General features: G+C 46.5%; 1 protein-coding gene across 1 annotated transcript in view; it reads right to left on the reverse strand.

Moving 5' to 3' along the window:
* The window catches only part of LOC147730710 (voltage-gated delayed rectifier potassium channel KCNH8-like), a 1657143-nt gene that overhangs the window by 679972 nt on the left and 952337 nt on the right, over positions 1-24834 (reverse strand). Inside the window, exon 4 of the mRNA XM_086955502.1 lies at positions 1196-1329. Coding sequence (XP_086811628.1) covers positions 1196-1329 — 134 coding nt within the window. The remainder of the gene's footprint in view (positions 1-1195; positions 1330-24834) is intronic.

Here is a 24834-nt window from a genome sequence, read left to right on the forward strand (position 1 = left end):
GCAGGGTTGTTTTGGGCTGCCGGTGGAGCGCGCATGAGGCAGGGGTGTGTTGGGATGCCGGTGGAGCGCGCCTGCGGCAGGGGTGTGCTAGGATGCCCGTGGAGCGCGCCTGCTGCAGGGGTGTGTTGGGATGCCCGTGCAGTGCGCCTGCGGCAGGGGTGTGTTGGGATGCCTGTGGAGCACGCCTGTGGCAGGGGTGTGTTGGAATGCCCGTGGAGCACGCCTGTGGCAGGGGTGTGTTGGGATACCTGTGGAGCGCACCTGCAGCAGGGTTGTGTTGGGATGCCGGTGGAGCGCGCCTGAGGCGGGGGTGTGTTGGGATGCCGGTGGAGCGTGCCTGCAGCAGGGGTGTGTTAGGATGCCTGTGGAGCGCGCCTGCGGCAGGGGTGTGTTAGGATGCCCGTGGAGTGCGCCTGCGGCAGGCGTGTGTTGGGATACCTGTGGAGCGCACCTGCGGCAGGGTTGTTTTGGGCTGCCGGTGGAGCGCGCATGAGGCAGGGGTGTGTTGGGATGCCGGTGGAGCGCACCTGCGGCAGGGGTGTGCTAGGATGCCCGTGGAGCGCGCCTGCTGCAGGGGTGTGTTGGGATGCCCGTGCAGTGCGCCTGCGGCAGGGGTGTGTTGGGATGCCTGTGGAGCACGCCTGTGGCAGGGGTGTGTTGGAATGCCCGTGGAGCACGCCTGTGGCAGGGGTGTGTTGGGATACCTGTGGAGCGCACCTGCAGCAGGGTTGTGTTGGGATGCCGGTGGAGCGCGCCTGAGGCGGGGGTGTGTTGGGATGCCGGTGGAGCGTGCCTGCAGCAGGGGTGTGTTAGGATGCCTGTGGAGCGCGCCTGCGGCAGGGGTGTGTTAGGATGCCCGTGGAGTGCGCCTGCGGCAGGCGTGTGTTGGGATACCTGTGGAGCGCACCTGCGGCAGGGTTGTTTTGGGCTGCCGGTGGAGCGCGCATGAGGCAGGGGTGTGTTGGGATGCCGGTGGAGCGCGCCTGCGGCAGGGGTGTGCTAGGATGCCCGTGGAGCGCGCCTGCTGCAGGGGTGTGTTGGGATGCCCGTGCAGTGCGCCTGCGGCAGGGGTGTGTTGGGATGCCTGTGGAGCACGCCTGTGGCAGGGGTGTGTTGGAATGCCCGTGGAGCACGCCTGTGGCAGGGGTGTGTTGGAATGCCTGTGGAGCGTGCCTGCAGCAGGGGTCATACTTACATTGTTCAACTTGAGCTTGCTTTTGTCCTGCTTCTGCAGGTGTCCGGACAGGTGGTAGAGCACTGCCCTGCTCCTCCGGCGATTGGCGTTGAATCCCTGAGGCCTGGTGTCCGTGTAGATTTCAAGATCATCGGCTGTAGAATAAAAGAGACCAAGAGTCATTCTCAATCAGAGTTTGTAAGCACGAGCGACACCCAAAACTCTTTAGGAAAAAACAACTTTGTGTTTGTAGCCTCTCTGCTCATGTTCAAGCATAGCTGACAATGCATTGTCCTTGTTTCATTTTCTTAAGAGCTACAACAGAAAATATACCTTCCTCGTTTTCAAATACCCAACACATCATACCACTGACCCCCTCTCAGCTCCGACTTTTATGTGCTAGAGGCATATGAGTAGATGTAGAGTTCTTCCTCTGAAAAGCAAATTTCCCAGCTTCTGCTCTCAGTGTTCAAATATTTACACCTCCGAACACAGGTACGGAATGCAATGTTATCACTGTGTGCCGGTGAGGAGTTGGTGGCACGCAGTGAAATGTGCCTTTAAACTGCACTGGACGTTAGGGGGTGAGTGAGTCTGAGATTTCCCAACTAGCAACATGATGTACCCAACTGAAGAGTAGTGGCGGGCTGAGGTCACTGAACGGCGATAACGGACAAGTTTAGGGGCAATAGTTTTCAGTTATTCAGTAAAGCAAGGGCATTCTTGGTAGCAATAATATAATCTTGAGCCGCAACACGACTTAGCATAGAACTCAAAGTCTCAACTATGCAAAACACAGCTGCACATTTTTAACTGTCAGTCACATAGCGAATCGAGATATATTTATAAATGATCCGATTTGATTCCCTTTTGTCTTACTGGGCTCAATAAATCAGACGTGCACTAACTTGGCATGGCGCAGAGAAGACAGAGAAATGCTAGATCTTGAAATGTAGACCAGTTCTGTGAAGCTTCATTTTAATGACTGGGAGGTAAACATTGAGTATTTTAGGTTACATCCTACACCTAGGCCACTGCATCACAAAAGGACTAAAAGTTTAAATTAAAAAGAACACTTTAAAAGGGGGGTTTCTCTTTTTAATTTTTTTTATTGTCTCTTGTTTATTCAACTGATTCCAATGCCACGGCCGCCTTTAGCACTGGTGGCGCCTAATGTGACAATCTTTTTCGGCTTCTCTTCAACCACAATGACCTCCTTCTCCATAGATTTTCTCGCTACAACCATCCAACATTGCCCTTCATATCTCCATAGCCCCTCTCGCAAATTCATTTAATTTGTTTTATAGCACTATTCATACCAGTGTATGGCGACAGAGCACTTTACATTACATGTAAAATATGAATCATACTTGTGAAAATCAGTCTGTAGGAAATGCTACATAAGACAATGAGGATTACAAGATGTGGGAATCACGTCATTCATAGCAGTAGGCAGTATATTTTAAGAGAGATTGGTCTTAAGAAACACAAATTTAGGATTTAAAACATACCGCAGGGATTGGCTATACTAATGAGTCTGTCATTCTATCAAAACCAACCCTTTTTAGCAACATTAGGATAATGAAATACTGAGTAAAAAGCATAACGTTCTAACTTATACCATGCATTTTGAATGCAGCTCTTCGATGACACTGTGCTATATTACTTTGATTGTAATTTATGAAAAGCAAGTAACGCAAGTATCTCTGTGACAAAAACAGAAACTTACTGAGCTTCCCACATAAACACATTTCTGTGATCTGATGTGCATGTTACACGCTCTTTGCAGAAGGTGGTACCCTCTGCACTACAGTCACAGCTGACACTCGACAAAACTCTGATCTCTCTCCAGCAGCAACATAACATTTAATCACAAGCGTTATATTGACATTTTTATTGGTGCTTGAATCCTGCCAGAAAATAAAAGGAACTCTGCTGCAGCAGACTTATTTAAATTACTGTCTAACACAGGCAGTGCCCCCGAACTCAGTGCCAGGAGCTCACCGCCCTAGAAGCCAGCTCTGTCTGATGCCCAGCTGTTGGTCACTCAAAGCGGTATGTGCAAGTTTTAAATTTCAAATGCAGCAAGTGTCCATAATCATGTATACACTGTATGATTTGTGCTACTAATAGGGTACTGGCGTCTTGAGTTGTAGGAAGAAGGTGCGTCGACGCGTTTCGATGGAAAAATGGTCACTCCATCTCTAAAGATGGAGTGACCATTTTTCCATCGAAACGTGTCGACGCACCTTCTTCGTAGCACAAATTATACAGTGTGCTGTATTTAGAGTGATACTAGGACATTGAGTGTACTAACTGTATTGCACAATTGTTAATGTCTTACCTGTTTCTGTCCTCCCATGTGATTATGCGGGTCATAATCTTTAATGTCTGGCTTTGAACTGTATTTGAATTGCATTATTCTGTTGTACTTTTTAAGTGATTCTTATTTGATTTTATGTGCCTTGTTTGTTATTGTACTTTTACATGGCTGCTAATTTTTACTACATATGTTCTGGAACTACCCAGAAAACGGTGTGCACAACGAAAAAACACCCACTGTCACAATGTAATTTCAATACAGGAATATAACAATTTTAACAAAAAGCACAGGTGCACCACCAATAGACTTAGACAACATTTAGGCTTCTTAACCACCAGTGAAATGAGCACCAGGGAAACCAGAAGCAAAACATCTTCCCTAGCCTCGGCCGGAGCAGTCAAAGGCCCCATTGACACTTACTTTGCCAAAGCCGGTTCTCTCCTGATTGAGGAAATCGAGGTGCTGGAGAGAAGAATTTCTCAGGAAATAGACTGGGTAAGAAGATCCTCAATGGGCCCAATGGCCCAAGCGAGAACTCCTGAAGGCAGATCTGGTTCACCAATTAGTGGAAGAACCAACCCAGTAGAATGTCCACTCCCAGGTACCTTAGCTATTAACCCAGAGCTTACCATTGAAGTCCCGAGTAACTTCGAGGACATGAGCCTAATGGCTCTACCCAATACCCACATCCCCCAAACAACACCAACTGACAATATTGAGGCAGCTAAAGTCATTGAACCCAACATAGAGAAAGATAGGGGAGTGAGAGAAGGGGCCATACAAAAAAAGAAGAGGGGGGCCCAAAATAAAGAAGATAATAGGATAAAATCTCCTAAACCTAAACAATCGAGAGGGAAAGGGGGGAAAGGAGCCACCTCTGCTACCATACTAGAGAAGTCGGGAATAACAACTTCACCCAGAACTACCAACACAACTCTTCTTCCACAGTCTACAAACACTGTCCGATTGGACACTACCTCCGACGACATCACACTGGAGGACATAGGCACACTCCTTAGGTCCCTATTGAGTCCCCTTGAAGCTAGACTGATTAAGATCGAGGCTAGATTAGTCTCTATTGAGAAAGCCACTGTTCAGCTTGCTGACTCGAGGAAAATCGACAACAGTGGAACTCAAGCTGCAAAAGGGGGAATGGGACCAAAGTCCAATAAGGGTAACGGTCCACCTATAGCTCCAAATAATAAGCTTCCGCTCACAAACCCCAAAACTCCGTTAGTCATGCCAAACACCATTTTGCAACCCCCAAATGTCAACAAGGCCCCAACCCCAATCCAGTATACAGTAACTGCCACTCCTAAAACAACCCCCCCCGTCTAAAGACACTGCTTTGCCCCCGTCTAATGTCAAGGGCGATCCACCACATAATGGAGAAAAACCTAACCTCAATCGTAAACATAAGCCTGTTAACCTCCCCCCAGAAGCAGCCCCCTATACCTTAGTGCTGGCGGGGGTTCCGGAACTAAAACCCTCATCTTTTGAATCTACTACCTCACTTAAGAATAAAGTTATTAACTGGCTTTCCATCAATAGACCTCTCCCGAGAGGAATAACAAGTGATATCTCCATGGCCAGGAGGACTACGTGGGTGGGTTATACCAGGAAATCTATTAGGGGAGATTGCATTCTGGTTACCTTCAGAGAGCCGAACACAGCTGCATATATTTGCACCTGGGCTTCTGATGAGGATTCCGGTAGTATTATTCAACCACTTCCTCTCTCATTTTTCTACCCTTCAAGACTCTATAACTTAGAGGACCAAAGATGGGGGCACCACCAAGAGCTGTTGGAGGATTGGGAAAATTGCCCAAGGGAGAGTAATGTTCCCCAACATCACAGGGGACGACCAACAGACAATTTCCTTCCGTATGGGGAGGAGGCTGGCTGGGAAACTGTCACAAGGAGGAGGGGTGGGGGTGGAGGATACAGGAGAGGAATCCCAGGGCCCCACAGAATACACTACCCAGCCTATCTACCCACTCACAACAGATATAGTAGCCTGGAAATGGTAGACTGACAGGCGGATGAAGAGGGGGGTGATCTCCTAGTACCTCCCAGGTTTGAGTTTAAAACACCTATAGTGCCGGTCACACAGACGAGGGCAATCAACATAGCTGAGCTTAGTTTGCCTCCCGAACCAAGTATGGAGGTCCCCACTGTGACCCCCACTACTATAACACCTGACATGAATCACTCCCCCACAAGCCAATCGGCGGCTACGGAGCACAACTCTAACAACTCTGTAATTATAAGTCTTGCCACAACCAAATTGTCTCATATAACTGTGATCTCCTGGAACGTGGCAGGCCTAGCCAATAAAATAGACTCCATAGAGTGGGGCACCTACATCAGTTCCAAAAACATACTCCTCTTCCAGGAGACCTGGGCGCGTGAGGAAATATCATTCCTGGGCTACGCCTCCTTTTCCAAACCCGCCAAGTGGGGGGAAGGGGTAGGCCGTCGGGAGGTCTTACGACCTGGGTAGCAACGGACCTAGGCTGTCACGCTACCTGCTTAGAGACCGCCTCAGATGATATTTTGGCGGTCTTACTTGAGTGGCCAGACTCCTCGAAGCTGCTAGTCATAAACATATACTCAAGGCCGGTACCTATGCTAAAAGAATCTGGTACCATAGATGAATTATCTGTGTTCCTAGAAAGCATTCCATGTGAACTCGCTTGCTTGGTGGGAGGTGACTTCAATTCACAGTATGAACCACTGCCTGGTCTACGTGATGGTCCTTCCTATGAGGAAGATTCATGTTGGTTTGTTCCAGAGACGGTGGTTCCTCCACTCAGGGCCTGGACTCCCCTGGCCTTGCAGATAACTGCCCTTACTCTCAATCAAGGTCTAAGGGCGTGTAATGGCCACTGCAAATCGGACATCCCTAGCCTCAATACTTACAATAAAACAGGCAGCGAATCCAGACTGGACTATATCATGGTTAAACTGTTCATGTGGCCACTAATAGTTGATTTCAAGGTCACCGAAAGAATGGACAGTGACCATAACGCCCTGGAATTGACTTACTCTCTGCCAGGGCCTGAGGCCATATCCAATAGAACGGACAAAGATAAGGCGGGGCTCCTATTTGAAAATAATCGGAGGAAAGTCAAGTGGGAGAAATTGGCCAATAGTCCTGATATAATACCGCAGTTATACGCAAGGATAATCCCGCTCCTGGAAAGGGCCTTCCAGTTAGGGAAGGAGGTGCAAGATGATGTTAACAAAGGAATGCTTGCACAAATACACGCAGATATAATTAATACCCTAGAGCTGGATCTGTTCTCATCCTCAGGGAAAAGGAAAGGTCCCCCCCCAAAACGTCTTGGTATAATGCCACTTGTAGGGAATCCAAGGCCCAATTGCTACTTGCTATAAAAGAACGCCATAGCAAGGAAGAAATCCAAGCCAGGAGAAGATCCTATAAAAAGCTCCTGGAGAATGCGCGGGCGGAATGGGACAATGACTATTGGGAAAACCTTGTCAGTTCATTAACAGTTAGAGACTCGCGTAAATTTTGGCGCTTAGTCGCCAATGGCACAGAGAATTTATCCTCAGCAATAGAGCCCAACATAGCCCCTGCTATATGGCAGTGCCACTTTGAGGCATTGTACTCTGAGGAAGTTGGGGACCCAAATAGAGCTGGTGGCATAAAGACATCCAGTCCAACGGGGGTCCCTTTTACTGAAAAAGATGTGAGGGAGGCTATTACAGGTCTAGCTGCGGGGAAGGCCCAGGGACTTGATGGGGTGCCTGGGGATTTGTTTAAGCAGGAACCAGGGATATGGGCCCCATATCTCACACTAATATTTAACGCCATTCTGGGGGGAATGGAGGTTCCCGATACTTGGCTGGGAGCAGAGGTGGTTCCAATTTATAAAAAGGGATCCCCTCTGCTCCCAGCCAACTAGCGTCCAATCAGTCTCATCGATATTTCCCAAAAGCTCTTCGGAAGACTGATTTTGGACAGGCTACAGGCCTGGATAGAGGAGATGGGCATCTTGTCTCCCTATCAAGCGGGCTTTAGACGGGGTGTATCGACAATAGACCAAATCTTTAGACTGAATCTCCTTTACTGGAGAACAGCTGTAATCGAAGGCGGTACACTGTACACTATTTTTGTAGATTTACGAGCCGCCTTCGATTTGGTACCTAGAGCGAGGCTGTGGAGAGTTATGGAAGAGCTGAACGTCCCAGGCGACATCTTGGCAATCCTGATGAGATTACATCACAACAACTATGCCCGCGTGAGGTGTGGCAAAGGTGGCAAGTTAACCGAAAGGTTCCCCGTTCGCAGAGGGGTTAGACAGGGTTGTGTGCTTGCACCGACCCTGTTTTGCCTCTTTGTGAACGGGGTTGTTGCCCACCTGAACAGGATTGCCAACACTGATGCCCCTAAGTTGACAGGCAGCAGGGTGCCTGCAATCATGTTCGCAGATGACACCCTGCTGTTGTCTAAATCCCCTATGGGCATTCAACGCATCCTGGACGGTTTCCTACAGTTCTGCTCTGAGCGGGGACTGGAAATTAACTCACAGAAAACTAAATTCATGATTTTGAATCCTAACCCCCAAAACCGAGCCCCACCTAGGCTAGGCACAGTCCAATTGGAACGTGTGCACACCATTGAATACTTGGGAATTACTCTTAATGAACATTTAACGTGGACGTCTCACCAGACCAAAGTGACCATCAAACTGGCTCAGTTGGCGGGTGGCACTACGCGTCTGGCGAATAAATCTCCCTACTGCCCACTAACCCCAATTATTCATATTTACAAAACTGAAGCCCGTGCGGGTGTCACATACGGGGGCGAGCTGTGGGGACACACCCAACTGTCCAAATTACAGTCAACTGAAAATAAATTTTTGAGACAGATTGTTGCCCTCCCTCAGAGCACTCCACTACTTCCCCTTAGATTGGATTTGGGAATCCGACCGATAACGGAGGAGCTTGGCCTTAAACCACTGACATTTTGGAAGCGTTTGTGGTGCAGCCCAGATCTTTTAAACTACAGAGAGGAGCTACAGGAATTCCTGCAATTGCACAATGCCAGGAGAATTCCGTGGATGATTTATGTTAAGGGAATGCTAGAGGACATTGGTTACCCGGAACTATGGATGGACCCCTTAAACACCTGTCCAAAGATTCCAAAAAAGGTACTTGCGAGAGCCTACCAGGATCTGAAGCTCACTAGAGCTATTGATGCTACATGAGAAGGATCCTTGACTCACCTGTTCCTAAAAGCAAAAGATTCTTATCATCTTGAAAGTACTTTAGATGCCATGTCTCCTGTATTAACGAGGAAACTATTCTTCCAATGGGGATATGGAATTCTTCCCCTAGCATCATTCACAGCGTCCTGGTCATGTCGCTCCTCCACAGAAACTTGTCCAGTGTGTACACATCCGAAGGAGAATGACACCCATGTTGTCTTCTTCTGCAAGGGCTATGAGAGGAGCAGGAGATACTGGCTCGTCCCTCTTCTAAGGAATCTGGGTTTTAGAACTTTCCAACCTGCTTATAGAGTTTTAAAAACAGATCTCTCCCCCACTGTAGTCTTTGCCCTCTCGAAATGTTTAACCTCCATGTGGTACACCCGAAGCCGATGGGTAAAAAGACTTGTATAATAAGACTCCTCGAATGTTATGACTGAACTTTCGGCACCCTGTTTTAACATGATTTTAATTATTGGATCACATTGCTGTTTAATACGTTTTTATCTTGTACATATGTAATGCATCTTTTATGATCTGTGATCGAAATAAAGATTTTTGGAATGGAATAATGTCTTACCTGTTTCTGTCGTCCCATGTGATTATGCGGGTCATAATCTTTAATGTCTGGCTTTGAACTGTATTTGAATTGCATTATTCTGTTGTACTTTTTAAGTGATTCTTATTTGATTTTATGTGCCTTGTTTGTTATTGTACTTTTACATGGCTGCTAATTTTTACTACATATGTTCTGGAACTACCCAGAAAACGGTGTGCACAACGAAAAAACACCCACTGTCACAATGTAATTCCAATACAGGAATATAACAATTTTAACAAAAAGCACAGGTGCACCACCAATAGACTTAGACAACATTTTTATAGAATCCGTGTCCACAAGTATTCTTCCAAATTCTTCTTTTATTTCAATGAAGTTTAAAACATGATCAAGATGATCAAAACACAGCTGACGCATTTCGTCCTTTTCAAAAAGACTTCTTCAGGGTGCAATAGATCTATACACTTGTTAGCGTTGTAATTGGTCCAAAAAGCAAGAGGAGTAATCGAGGTATGTTATGCTTCCATCATTAACAGTATTATGCTTGAGATTTAAGTAGCGCCTTATCTATAATGGAAGGCAGGTGGATGTATAATCACTCCAAGGTGAAGAAATCCATAGTCCCAAGTAAGGGAAAGGATACCAAAGAATGATTGCAACGTTGCAACAACCGGCCAGAATCCTTCGGTGAGTTCCTCTCTCATCAGTGGAATCGGGACGGGTGAATTCCAATTGTAGGTAAAATCATTGCATGCAGAGACAGCGCATGCTTCGATGCTGCCCAAGCACTGGGCCCTGAATGTGATGCCAGACCCTGACAAAGGCGTGAAGAGATGAGACTTACTTAGGTCACTGAGGGGTCACCCCAGCACCAGCAGCACAATGGAGTGAGTGACAGGCACAGAGATTCCCATTGCTCTGGCGCGATTGGGCCAATTTAATTCGGATGTGTGCCTTGAGCTCAGAGCCATACCTGTGCACCCATGTACTCCCTCCTCCTGGGAAGCAATCTTGATAAAATAAACCAGCAGCCGAACCGATTATGCAGCCCCATAACCGACAGAGCAATTATTTGGGGGGTGTTCCACCCCATACACCCCCCTGAATCTACGCCCCAGTGCATTGGAGCCCAGTAGAATACACCCTGCTGCCGATCTAGCCCTTGGAACGTGCAAGCTTCCACAGTGGTGTATCATGACATGCTGTTTATATGCTGCTGGACATGTGATTTACACAATGTGGTATTGTATTACAGAGTGTGCATGTGCACTGTAATACAATAACATCTTGTTGTGCTTAGAACCACGAGGAAGTGCACTTAGGAGCGTGGATTCATTTTCATTCATTCATAAAAGAATTCTGGCCCTCGATGTCCCCTCGCTTAATTCATAGTATTTGTATGATACTGAAGTGTTACTTAAAGAGCAAACCATTCACTGGATAGTAGGCATGATCACCATGTAGGGGTCGCAGCTGCGACCACTAGCTTGCCCCTTGCGACCCCTGACATTGCCTTTACGATCCCTGACTTCAGAGGTGGCAACATCCGTGCCAGAAGATCAGGGGTAGCTCGTCCTAATGGTTGTCGATTGGGGTTCCACTTTTCTTGTTTTCTGTCAGTTTCTATTACACTAATAGGAGACTTACTAATGATTCTGAGTGACGGCTCGTGTGCTGAGGTGCTGCAGACCCTGTATGTGTTCATCAGAATGTAAGACGATAGTTCAATTCAGCCGAGGTAAGAGGGGGAGAGGGCGGGGGGCACATGAGGGGGGATTTCGAGGGAAAATGAATACTATTTTTACATTTCCATCAGCATCATCCCTTGAAACCTCCTCTCCCGCGCCACACCGCTGTTACCTGCACGGACCGCGGCTGGTTCAATTAAATAATGACTTGAAATACCCCAGGTTAAAATACAAGCCCAGGGGTCTTTGTGTGCGTCTGGGCCAGGCTTAAAAAAGAAATTCAGTCGGAAAAATGCCCTATCAGCGGGTGGAAAATCAATGTTTGTTTTTTCCATCAGGATGAAGCGCCCTGGGGAGTCTCTATGGGCCCGATGTAGGTAGCCCTTTACCGATCCGAATCGGCCGAAAATACCGATTTTCGGCCGTTTCCGATCGGTAAAGGGCTACCGAGATGTAGGGGCACATTTTCGGTAATTTTACCGAATCGGTATCATTACCGAATCGGTAAATTTACCGATTCGGTAATATGTACCGAATCGGTAAAATAATTACCGATTCGGTAATATTTACCGATTCGGTAAAATTACCGAAAATGCAATGTAGGTAGGCAATGTACCTTCTGCACATGGCTTACAGAATCGGTATTTTACCATGGAATACAAATCCATGGTAAAATACCGATTCCGGTGTGCATGCACATGTGTGCATGCACACCTATGTCATGTGACAGGCAGACCTGCCCTTAGGGCAGGTATGCCTGCCACATGGCACCTGTGCCTGTTTTGGGGGTGCCAGAGGGTGTCAAAGTGACACCCCCTGCACCCTTGTGAATTCTTTATTTACCGATTCGGTAAATACCGAATCGGTAATGCCTAATCATTCCTATGGGCTTCAAAGCCCATAGGAATGAATGGGCATTACCGATTCGGTATTTACCGAATTGGTAATTAAAGAATTGTTAAGGATTCGGTAACGAATCCAGATGTTGGGACCTACATACCATTTACCGATTTTGAAATACCGAATCGGTAGGATTCGGTATTTCAAAATCGGTAAATGGGATTTACCTACATCGGGCCCTATATCCCAAAGAACACAAAATCCCTCGGATCGATGTATTGCCTGTACCTGACCTTTGTCGTCGCCGACCTGGCCAGCCCTACACATGTTTGTTTTTTAATGGAGTAATCCACGTGTTTATCTCCCCATTTAAGTGTCTCATTGCATAAAGCCGCACCACGGGCATATTTACAAGTTCTGACGCATCTCTGCAAATCAGCAGGGATGCGCCAGAACAGATGCGTCACGCAATCCCCTACTTGCGCCACCACAGTGGTGCAAGGAAAGGCAGATGCGTGACGCATCTTATGGCGTACGGGCGGCGCATTGCTGGAGTTGCATCGCAAGCGCGGCTAACTCCTGCAAAGCACAAAGGCCACCCATACTCAACGTGGTGCGACACTAGCGTAAGGAGTTGAAGCAGCAGCGTTGTAAAACTGACTCAGTGAAATCTTGTAGATTTCACTGCATCAGTTTTACGGGGCTTTCCTGCGAGGGAACGCCCACCCTGCGACAGAACGCCCACATGAAACCTGACGCAGGTTTCATGTGGCGCAGGGCTTTACAACGTGACGCATCTGCCTAAAAGCGTCACGTTGTAAATAAGTCGCTATGTGGCGCATTGTTTACGCCGCTGCTGCGTCACAAAAGTGACGCAACGGCGGCGTAGGCCTGAGAGCGGCGGAGAGGAGGTGGTTGTGTGAGCAATGGGATTAGCTATGCTTTCCACAACGTGCTTCAATGAATGAACACCGCCCCCCCCTCACGTTCCCTCCCCCTCCCCCGTCAGCATTAGCATAACTGTTCAAAACTGTACAAACACACGCTGCATAATTGAGTGATGTGCCTGCCTTCGCTTAAGCAGAACGAGCCCACGGGTCTGGAAATGCCTCCGAAATTAGAAGCAATAATTAAATTATGAATCCTACCAAGGCCTGTTGAGGGAAATGTCGCGGCCGGAGCACGTGCTGTCTAGCAGGCATGCGCGAGCCTAAAAGGCAGCAGCACCGCGCGCACGGGGCTCCAGGACTTCTCTTGCACCGTGCATCCTGCAGCTCCCGCAGTCCAAGGCCCTCTATGGGGAACCAGCGCGCCCGGAGGCCACAGAGCAACCCAGCAAATCCTGCTGCATATATCCTCAACCACGGGGTCCCAGACTCCCATTCCTTATCTAAAAACTCTTGCGGCATTTCATTGCAATCCTCTCACAAGAAGTGGTCAAGTCAAGTCAAGTCAGGATTTATATAGCGCGCTACATACCCATAGGGTCTCAAGGCGCTTGAGGAAGGGGGGGGGGAGTTACTTGTCGAATATCCAAGTTTTAAGTTGTTTTCTGAATGTCAGGTGGTTCTGAGTAAGGCGTAGGTGAGTGGGAAGAGAGTTCCAGGTTTTAGCTGCCAGGTAGGAGAAGGATCTACCTCCCATGGTGGCTTTGTTGATGCGAGGTACAGTGGCAAGGGCTTGGTTGGAGGATCGTAGCTGACGGGAGGGGGTGTAGAAGGACAGTCGTGTGTTGAGGCATTCGGGTCCAAGTTCGTAAAGTGCTTTGTGTGCGTGGGTTAAGAGGCGGAAAGTGATCCTCTTATTTACGGGGAGCCAGTGGAGGTTTTTCAGGTGACCAGAGATGTGTTCTTTACGCGGGATGTCTAGTATGAGCCTGGCTGAAGCGTTCTGGATGCGTTGGAGTTTTTTCTGGAGTTTTGCGGAGGTACCGGCGTATAGGGTGTTTCCATAGTCCAGGCGGCTCGTGACCAGTGCGTGAGTGACCGTTTTTCTAGTTTCGGTGGGGATCCAGCGAAAAGTCTTTTTGAGCATGCGAAGAATGTTGAAGCAAGATGATGAGACGGCGTTGACTTGTCTGGTCATCGAGAGTGAGGAGTCCAGAATGACGCCCAGGTTCCGTGCGTGGTCCGTCGGGATGGGTGCTTTTCCAAGGGCCTCTGGCCACCAAGAGTCATCCCAGGTGGAGGGGGAGGTGCCTAAGATGAGGACTTCTGTTTTGTCTGAGTTAAGTTTCAGACGGCTGTGCTTCATCCACTCGGCTACTTCTTTCATTCCTTCGTGTAAGTTGTTTTTGGCGGTGTTAGGGTCTTTGGTGAGTGAGAGGATCAGTTGAGTGTCGTCAGCGTAGGAGATGATGTTGAGGTTGTGTTGGCGTGCGATGGCTGCGAGGGGGCTCATGTATACGTTGAAGAGCGTGGGGCTGAGTGAGGATCCTTGTGGCACGCCGCAGATGACTTCAGAAGCCTCTGACTTGAAAGGAGGGAGCCGGACTCTCTGAGTTCTTCCGGTAAGGAACGAGGTGATCCTTTCCAGTGCTTTTCCTTGGATTCCGATGTTTCTGAGGCGCTGTAATAGGGTGCTATGACAGACTGTGTCGAAGGCTGCGGAGAGGTCGAGGAGGATGAGAGCGACTGTGTCTCCATTGTCCAATAGAGTTCGGATGTCGTCTGTTGCTGCGATGAGTGCGGTCTCAGTGCTGTGTTTGGCTCGGAATCCGGACTGTGAGGGGTCGAGGGATTTGTTGCTTTCGAGGAAGGTGGCGAGCTGGTTGTTGACAGCTTTCTCGATGACTTTGGCCGGGAAAGGAAGAAGCGAGATGGGGCGGTAGTTTTTGAGTTCGGTGGGGTCAGCTGTGGGTTTTTTCAGAAGGGCGCTGAGTTCTGCGTGTTTCCAGCTTTCCAGGAAGGTGGCGGAGTTGAGGGAGCAGTTGATGACGTCTCGGAGGTGTGGAGCTATGATGGAGTCTGCTTTGTTGAAGATGTGGTGAGGGCATGGGTCAGTTGGGGATCCTGAGTGGATGGAGTTCATCAGGCGGATGGTGTCCTCAGTTGAGATTGGGTTCCAGTCGTTAAGGATGTTCAAGGGGGGTGAAGGTCCTGCAGTAGGTTGAGTGGGTTGGTCTCCAGGTCGGTTGTCGAAGCTGTTGTGAATGTCTGCGATTTTGTTGTGGAAGAAGGAAGCTAGTGAGTCGCATAGGGCTTGGGAGGGGGTGATGTCGTTGGAGTTGGCTGATGGGTTGGTAAATTCTTTGACGATGTTGAATAATTCCTTGCTGTTGTGGGCGTTGTTATCTAGTCGGTCTTTGAAAGCGGCTTTCTTGGCAGACCGGATTAGTTGTTGGTGTATGCGGGTGGCGTTTTTGAAGGCGTCCTTGGTGCTGGTGTTTGGGTCTCTTTTCCAGGCCTTCTCGAGGGAGCGACAGAATTTCTTGGATTTCTTAAGATCATCGTTGAACCAGGAGGCGTTTTTGCTGCCAAGCTTGATTTGACGTTTTTTCAACGGTGCTAGGATGTCGGCGCTGTTGGATAGCCATTGGGTGAAGTTAATGGCTGCTTGGTCGGGGTTTGAAGAGTGGACAGGAGGGTTTTGAAGGAGCGATGAGGAGATCTGGTCGATGGTGATTTTGTTCCAGTTTCTACGCAGGGTGGGTTGAGGGTGGTTGTGGATTGTGGTCTTATTGTAGATAAAGTGAACGCAGCTGTGGTCCGTCCAATGAAGAGCTGTGGTGTGGCTGAAAGAGACATGTTTGCTGGAGGTGAAGATAGGGTCGAGTGTGTGACCTGCAATGTGGGTGGGGGAAGTGACAAGTTGTTTGAGTCCGAGGTTGGCGAGGTTGTCCAGAAGGGTGGTGGCGCTGTTGTCATTGCTCTTTTCCAGGTGAAAATTGAGGTCTCCTAATAGGATGTAGTCCTCGGAGGGGAGGGCGTGTGGGGTGATAAAGTCAGCGATGTCGTCATTGAATTGTGCACGGGGTCCCAGGGGCCGGTAGAGGAGGGTGCCTCTGAGTGTGGTCTTGGGGTCGGTGTGGATCTGGAAGTGAAGGTGGGTCAAACATCTGTCAAACAGATGTGCATGTATATAATAAGGTTGACTGGCCTGAAACTTGGTGGGATGACTCGGCCTTTCATTCTCCAGAGATGGATGAGATACAAATATGAAGTTATTCAGCAGTCGCACCTGCTATGGACAGCGCCAGGGAGCCACCGGCCTGCGTGAAACCGCTTACAAATCATGACCATTGTCAGAATGTGATATAGCATTAAGGCACACTGGATGAGTGACCCCTGGATGAGTGAAGGGGGGTCAGCAATTACAGGCCCATCTCCCTCCTTCCCTACCTAGGAAAGATCTTGGAGACCTACGTTACCCGCTGCCTGAGCTCTTTTATAGAGAAATCTTTCTTCTTAGATCCTCAACAAGCGGGTTTCAGACCCCTCCACTCCACCGAGGCGGTCATAGTAGCAGTCATGGACACTCTCAGGAAGGGCGCTGACAAAAACATCCATCAAGCCCTCGTCCTTTTGGATCTTTCAGCGGCGTTCGACACGGTCGATCACACCATCTTGATCGACCGTGTCCACAACGCCGGCATCCAGGGATTAGCCCTCGACTGGCTCAGATCTTTCCTGCACCAACGCTCTCAGTCCGTTCACCTTTCCACCTTCTCTGCACCCTACATTTCTCTTCCCTGTGGTGTTCCTCAGGGCTCTGCACTCTCCCCTCTTCTTTTTAATTTGTACCTCCAACCCCTGTTAGCCTCCCTCCACAACTCCCCGGTCACAATCTTTAACTATGCGGACGATCTCCAGTTAATTTTTCCTATAGATTCCCTCCCCTCCTCCCGCTTGAATTTCCAGGCCACTATGCTGACCATTGCGGAGTGGATGTACCACAGTCACTTAAAGTTGAACCCTACCAAAACTGAGCTCGTTTTGGTAGGAGGCCCAAACCATCCTTGGAATTCCACCTTTTGGCCAACATCTCTGGGGACTGCTCCCACACCTGTGAGCTCAGTCAAAAGCCTGGGGGTGATCATTTCAGAAGATCTATCCATGAGACCGCAAATCAACGCGGTCACCTCTGCTTGCTTTTTCCACCTCAGGCGGATCCGCAAGATCAGCAGATTTCTCACCAAAGAAGCCCTGACCCAAGTTGTTATTGTGCTTATCACCTCCAGGCTTGATTATGCCAACACTCTCTATGCAGGAATCCCTGCATGTCACCTCCACCGACTGCAGCTGGTGCAAAATCAGGCCGCCCGCCTGATCTTCCGCCAGCCCAAACATCAGCACGTCACTCCCCTCCTCCGTAGTTTACATTGGCTCCCTCTTTCTAAACGCTGCACCTTCAAACTGGCATGCACAACTTATAAGGCCCTCTCGGATGCAGCCCCTGCGTTCATCTCTTCGGCCCTATCCCGTCACCTCCCTTCTAGAGCCCTTCGCTCAGCAGCACAAAATCTCCTTGTTGTTCCCAAATTTAAAAGAAAGAAGCATGGCGGCCTGAGCTTCTCTGTCCTGGCTCCTTCCACCTGGAACTCCATGCCACTTTCCCTCCGCCTCTGCCAAAATTATGACTGTTTTCGCAGACTGCTGAAAACGCTGCTTTTCCAATCCGCATATGTAAAACCCTCTCACTCTGGATCACGTTATCTGTCAATGAGCGCCAAGAAACCTACGGTGATAGAGCGCGTTATAAATAATTTTAACGTAACGTAACGTATTGATGTCAGTTTTGGGTGTGGGAGGGATGGCTGTGGCTAGACAGGGAGACTGCAGGGTTTGTTGGTAAAGGTTATGTGCGGTGGTCCAGGATCTACAAAGCAGGTCTCCTGGGAGAAGACAGAGGGAGTAAAACAGAAGGATGGAGAGTCGGCCATCCTGAATGACGGAGAACTGACTCAGTGCAAAAAAGGGCAGATACACGCCTTTCATCATTCACTTGCACTGTAAGGAAGGCCTCTGTGTCTCATTATCATGTATCCAGGAATATTCACAGTATTACTTTTCTGCATCCTCTGAGCTGGACATCCATTGTCTTTCGCAGAAAGCAAAGTAAAGGAAGCGCAGCCATCTCACTGTCCTGGCTGGTTTGGAGATTCCCCTGTAGTTAGCTTGAATAAATGCAAAGCCAGAGAGACAATGCTGTCTCTTCCAAAATCGTGGCTATATTCAGAGTGGCAGAAGGCAACAAAACCACGCAGCATCAGCCTTTAGAGATAAATGTATCTGACAAAGGGCCACCTAATTGCTGCACGCAAGTGAAAGAGAGATGGACTGACAGTTCACAATCCCTCCTGCTAAACCACTGCCGCACATCCATCCACAGCGCATTCGGTCGATGGGTTAATCATGCCTGTAGCCAGACATGTCATGTCTATGCACACAATGAAAGTGGATAATTACAGGTGAGTTCCAGGCCTAAAACAAGGAAGGGGTATACATTCCTTCCAGCACGTACAGCAGATATGTTTATGCACTACTGGACACTTATGTATTGATATAATTGACCATTAAAATGGAGAGAACACATATTAAACAAGAGGAAGCATTTTCTGCAACACTCTAAGATCAAGAACGAGGGACACATGACAAACCAGACTGACCCTGGCAGGATCTTAGCTTGGTTGTTCTCAACCCATTGATCTGAGTAGTAGTGCTTACGACATGTATAGGGCTGATAGCCTCAAGCGTCTACATTGACGGAAACTGACATTGACAAACCAAGGCATGAGAATTAGGGTACGACTTGCTAAAGCCTAGAAGGTCTCAAGTAAACTGGCAACTCTACATTGCAGTAATTTCAGATAAAATAAAGAAAACATAAACAGCAACTAGTAAACACTGAATCAGATACATAATTTAGTACACACGTGGGCTGATTTATTGAAATTACAATCAGCTGTGAGCGTCAGTGTTTTTAGCCTGTTTAAAATTTTTGTTATAACCAGGACATATAGTTCTCTAAATTGAAAAAATTCATGGCTGTTTGACAACTAAATAAGTAATCCCTCAGAGCCGTCTGCAAGCGCCATGAGACTTTCGAGTGATATGTGCGCTGTACAAATGTCCCTGATTTTATTTTATTTGAGATTGGAGACTCTGCATAAAGCAATGGTACACATGCCACCCTATCAATGGGTGCACATCTTTCTTAACTAACTTTGCATACCTACCATACTTTCCATACGGCTTTAGCATAAGTGCACCAAGCCATTAGAAATTAAAAGCACTATCTCCAACACACCCTAACATTTGAATCTGTACGGGACACCTGCTCACACAAACATTTAGATACTGTGCTGGCCTTGCAGGAGGAAAGCTTCACAGCTTCAAGTTCAAAGTGAGTTAAAGTCAACTACACCTCTTCACTCCAAGACTTCTCATCCACATCAAGAGCAAGCATGCTAAATCTGATAGGCCTTGGTTGAATCAAAGAATCAGGGAAAAAATAATAGGAGATGGTTCGATTCTGCATGCACAAAGGCACTCTCTGATCTTAAAAATGCCCTACAAGGGATTCCTTTTGACCGATTATTGGTTAGAGGGTTAAGGAAAACCTATAATGAGGCATTGAAAAACCGGAAAAATGCAATAAAAAGGGAGGCTTGGGAATCCCTTTGTGAGGCTTCGCTTTCTAAAGACCCCTCTGTTTTTTGAGAAGCGGTAAATGCCCCCTTTCTCTATGACAATACAAAAGCTCGCATAGAAATAGCGATTGCTGAGGACGAATGGGTCGACCATTTTTCTAAACTCTATAGCCATCTACAAGGGTTTTATCAACCATTACCTGTTATATCAGGGAAAAAAAGGGCTATGGACCTGAAATTGGTTGTAACCCTGGAAGAAGTTATGGCAAGCCTTAGAACAATCAAGGGCGGAAAGGCGGCAGGCCCGGACGGGATTCCAGCTGACCTGTTTAAACATAATAGCGAGCTTTGGGGGCCCATGTTGGTACAACTTTTTAATGCTGCCCTTGCGGGGGGTCTAAATGTCTCATGGTTTACCTCGGTAATTGTGCCAATATTTAAGAAGGGAGATAGGCGAAATTGTGCATGCTATTGACCCATTTCTCTTCTAGATTCATCCATAAAGATCCTTGGTAGGGTTATTTTAGGGAGACTTCAAATCTGGGCAGAGGAAAATGGAATAATCAGTGACCTGCAATATGGTTTTCAGAAGGGAGTAGGAACAGTAGAGCAGGGCCTAAATCTATTTATTATGCACCAAAAATACATCAGGGCAAAGGGGGAACGCATATATTTTACATTTGTTGACCTTACGTCGGCATTTGATTGTGTCTCCCATAGCAAACTTTGGGCAATATTAGAAAGTTTAGGGGTGGAAGAAACTATTATTTGTTTTCTAAGGGAACTATATTCAGGTGCCACAGCTTCAGTCCGTTATGGGAAGGATGGAGAATGTACTAGATCATTTGGGATAGGCCGTGGGGTATGTCAGGGGTGCGTCCTGGCCCCTTTTCTATTCTTAGTCTACATAAATGGCCTTAAACGCACACTCTTGCAAGAGTGCAGGGATATGCCTATGGTAGCCAAAAGATTTTTTTTTTTGTCCTCATTTCCACCATGGTATAAGAAAGCCATATAGAACAAACCATAAATCAGCTGTCTCAGTATTATAACTGGAAGGGATCAAACGTGATAGGGGGACCAAGCATCCCTCAGCTGTCTCTGGTCGGTTGCAATCTTGGCTACCATTGGGGGGGGCTACAGCGAGGCCAGGGCTGGGCTATGACCGGATATCTGTGCAAAAAAAATAGGCACCATAGTAGTGTAATCATTGGACCCGGGGGGAAAAAAAGAAAAACCCGGAATTTTTATTGTGCACAAACAAGCATGTGCCAAAAAGCTCTTTTACTTGGATTCCCCGGCCTAGCAAGGTCAATTCAAACCGTCTGCAGACAAGAGGCCAGCCAGTCTCCATGGGAAGGGGGTAAGGGGTCCTTCCACCTCCTACATATCTCCCTCCTTGCTAAGAGGACCGTATAAAACACTAAGCTTCTGGCTGCATTCTGTGATCCTATCAAGATCCCAAAAATCACTAAAGATAAATCAATAGTGACAGGGTAGTCCAATGACACTGTAAGAGTATTACCTATGGCTTCCCAAAATGTAGCAACCCGAGGACATTCAAAAAACATATGAATGTCTGATGCTGCCTGCAGCCCACACCTTGCACATGCCACTGAATTACCTATGGGGAGAGTAATACGCCCTATGGAGGGTATAGAGATGGTTCCTTCGAAGCCATGAAGGCTTTACTATACTTATTACGAGCTCACATGAAATGGACCAAAGCTCTTGCATGTCCTGGTCAGTTATTAATGCACCCCACAACTGGGCAGGTAACTTGAACTCCCCATCCGATTCTTCAACTAAAAGTTTATACCATTGTGAGATCTCGCTTTTAGTCGGGCCGATGCTCACTAAATTGGTAATTAATTGGCTATACCCTCCAAGGGGGAACCTGTTTCTTTTGGAAGGTGGAATTTTATAGGTCTGCGTCCAGCTACTCATTTGTAGGTATTTAAACCTCGAAATAGTTGGACCTATCCTATTCTGGAGGTGCTCCCATGAAAGCAGGTCCCCTTCATAAAAGAGGTCTCCCCATACTTCAAGGCCCGCCTCTTTTAAAGGCATAGCTAGGATGTCTTCTAGCCAGGCTAGGCTTTCAGATAACCCCCAAAGTGGTGTTTTATCGCAAAAGTACCCCTGCTTGACTGAGTTTGTTACCTCACACCACATTTTAGCCAGTCCATAAAGGACCTTCAGTTTAACTTTTTTTTTTAATTTCGGGTTGCCAAATTTAAATAGATAACCCGACTGACAGAGACCTTCCCCCTCCAACATGGGAGAAAACATTAAGCCTACCCCATAGCCCACCCACCCCAGCCCACCCCCCCCAGCCCACCCCATAGCCTACCCACGGCCGTATCAAATTCAAATCGCTGTGTATTGTTTACAAGTCACTCAATAATCAAGGTCCCCACTTTCTCAAACAGAATCTTCTCCATCATGTCCCAACCCGATCTCTTCGTTCCTCTATTCAGAACTTCTTGGCTGTGCCTTGCACTAGAACAGTCACCTGGGGCGACAGGCGTTTCCTGGTTGCCGCCCCTAGACTCTGGAACACCCTTCCTGCACATATCCGAGCAAGTCCCTCCCTGTTCACATTCCGCAAACAGCTAAAGACGTGGTTATTTGACCAATAGCCTTGTATATCTTCTTTACCCCAGTTGCTGATCCATCCCTTAACTAGCGCCGAGACGCCCACGGGTATTCGCCGCGCTCTACAAATGTCAATAAATAAATAAATAAATAAATAGTCGGTAGGCCTTTTTAATAGCATTCAAGTATGAGACAGCTAAAACGCCCAAGCATATAATTTCAAGTCTGGGGCAGCTAAGCCCCCCTTCTCCCAACGCCTCCTCAGCTTCTTCCAAGCTATTCTAGGTAATTGTTTGTTCCAAATAAAGGAAGTGATTTCTGACTGTAATTTAGATATATATGTCTGGTCAAAATAAAGGGGAATAGTGTTGAAAAGAAATGAAATTTTAGGCAAGATCAACATTTTAATCAAGTTTACTCTCCCAATCAAGGACAATTGAAGGTGAAACCATGACTGCATTAACCTCCTATATTCTTTAGCAACTGCTGTAAGGTTTACTGTAGCAAGTTCATTAAGATCCTTTATTATATTCAGGCCCAGATAGCGCATTGATTCACCCGCCTGTACTTCCAATGCACTCACATCATCGTTCCAAACCAACATCTCTGTCTTTGATGTGTTAATCTGGTAACCTGATATCCGACCAAACCCCGAGCCATTTCGAATATTACAGGGAGAGCGGTATTTACGTCTGATGTGAGGATGAGCAGGTCATCGGCATAAAGTGCTGATGGCAATCTCTCTCCTCAGTTGTTGCGCGAGAGGCTCGATATAAAAGTCAAACAGTACGGGGGAGAGCGGGCACCCCTGCCGTGTCCCTCTAGGTTTAGAAAAGGGGTCTGATAGCTCCCCATTTATCAACAGGCTCGCCACTGGGCTACCATACAGCAGCCGAACTGCCCGGCAAAATCCCTCACCCACACCAAACTTGGCCAAGGCCCCCGACAGGTATACCCAATTGACACTGTCGAAGGCCTTAGTTGCGTCTAGCGTGAGAGCGGTCAAGGGCAAGTTTTGTGCCACTGCTATATCAATTGCGCCTATTAAGTCATACGTCAATTCGTATAACTGTCGCCCCTTTACAAACCCTTTTTGATCCGCATGAAGGACCGATGGAGCTACCAGAGCCAACCTAGAGGCCAATACTGTGGTAAAGATCTTATAGTCCACATTTAGAATTGATATTGGCCTATAGTATTCACAGGCGGATCTATGACAGAATTTCGACAGACAGAATTTCGACCTACACAAATATCGGCGTAATTATATCGATAGCAAAAATATCGACGCCCTATGTACAACATGGTAAGTACCAAAATATCGAAAAAATAATATCGATGTTAAAAATATCGTTGTCAAATATATCGATTTTTTTTGGATTTAAAATAACATAAAAAATACTGTAAATAATACTTATTAATTACTTAAACATATTTAAATATATGTAATAATGGTAAAAATAATAATAATACATATTTAATTAAAAAAATAATATTTAAAAATAATATATAATATATACTTACTTAACAATAATTACTATTCCCACTCCAGTGGGTGCAACAGTAGGGAAAACTGACCCTGAATCCTAAAAATACCCCTTTACCGAAAAACCTAAAACTGACCCTGAACGCTAAAAATACCCCTTTACCCAAAAACTGAAAACTGACCCTGAACCCAAAAAATACCCCTTTACCCAAGAACTGAAAACTGACCCTGAACCCAAAAAATACCCCTTTACCCAAAAACTGAAAACTGACCCTGAACCCTAAAAATACCCCTTTACCCAAAAACTGAAAACTGACCCTGAACCCTAAAAATACCCCTTTACCCAAAACTGAAAACTGACCCTGAACCCTAAAAATACCCCTTTACCCAAAAACTAAAAACTGACCCTGAACCCTAAAAATACCCCTTTACCCAAAAACTGAAAACTGACCCTGAACCCAAAAAATACCCCTTTACCCAAAAACTGAAAACTGACCCTGAACCCTAAAAATACCCCTTTACCCAAAAACTGAAAACTGACCCTGATTCCTAAAAATACCCCTTTACCCAAAAACTGAAAACTGACCCTAAACCCTAAAAATCCCCCTTTACCCAAAAACTGAAAACTGACCCTGAACCCAAAAAATACCCCTTTACCCAAGAACTGAAAACTGACCCTGAACCCTAAAAATACTCCTTTACCCAAAATTAATTATTATTACAATTAAATTACTTCCCACCCTATTCCCCTATAAACCCACAACCCGCTCCAGTAGTAAAACATATAATTGAAAAATATACATAAATTATCAATTAATTAATCAATTAATCAATCAAAATAATTCATTGCCAATTAATATTTAATTGCAAAATAAATTAATCATTAAAAAATAATTATTTAATTACAAATAAATTACTTCCCACCCTATTCCCCTATAAACCCACAACCCGCTCCAGTAGTAAAACATATAATTTACTTAAAAATATACATAAATTATCAATTAATTAATCAATTAATCAATCAAAATAATCCATTGCCAATTAATATTTAATTGCAAAATAAATTAATCATTAAAAAATAATTATTTAATTACAAATAAATTACTTCCCACCCTATTCCCCTATAAACCCACAACCCACTCCAGTAGTAAAACATATAATTTAGTTACAAATATACATAAATTATCAATTAATGAATCAATTAATCAATCAAAATAATTCATTGCCAATTAATATTTAATTGCAAAATAAATGAATCATTAAAAAATAATTATTTAATTACAAATAAATTACTACCCCCCCTATTCCCCTATAAACCCACAACCCGCTCCAGTAGTA

Source organism: Lissotriton vulgaris, chromosome 2_1, assembly GCF_964263255.1.
Source record: "Lissotriton vulgaris chromosome 2_1, aLisVul1.2, whole genome shotgun sequence".
In the NCBI taxonomy this organism is placed as follows: domain Eukaryota; kingdom Metazoa; phylum Chordata; class Amphibia; order Caudata; family Salamandridae; genus Lissotriton; species Lissotriton vulgaris.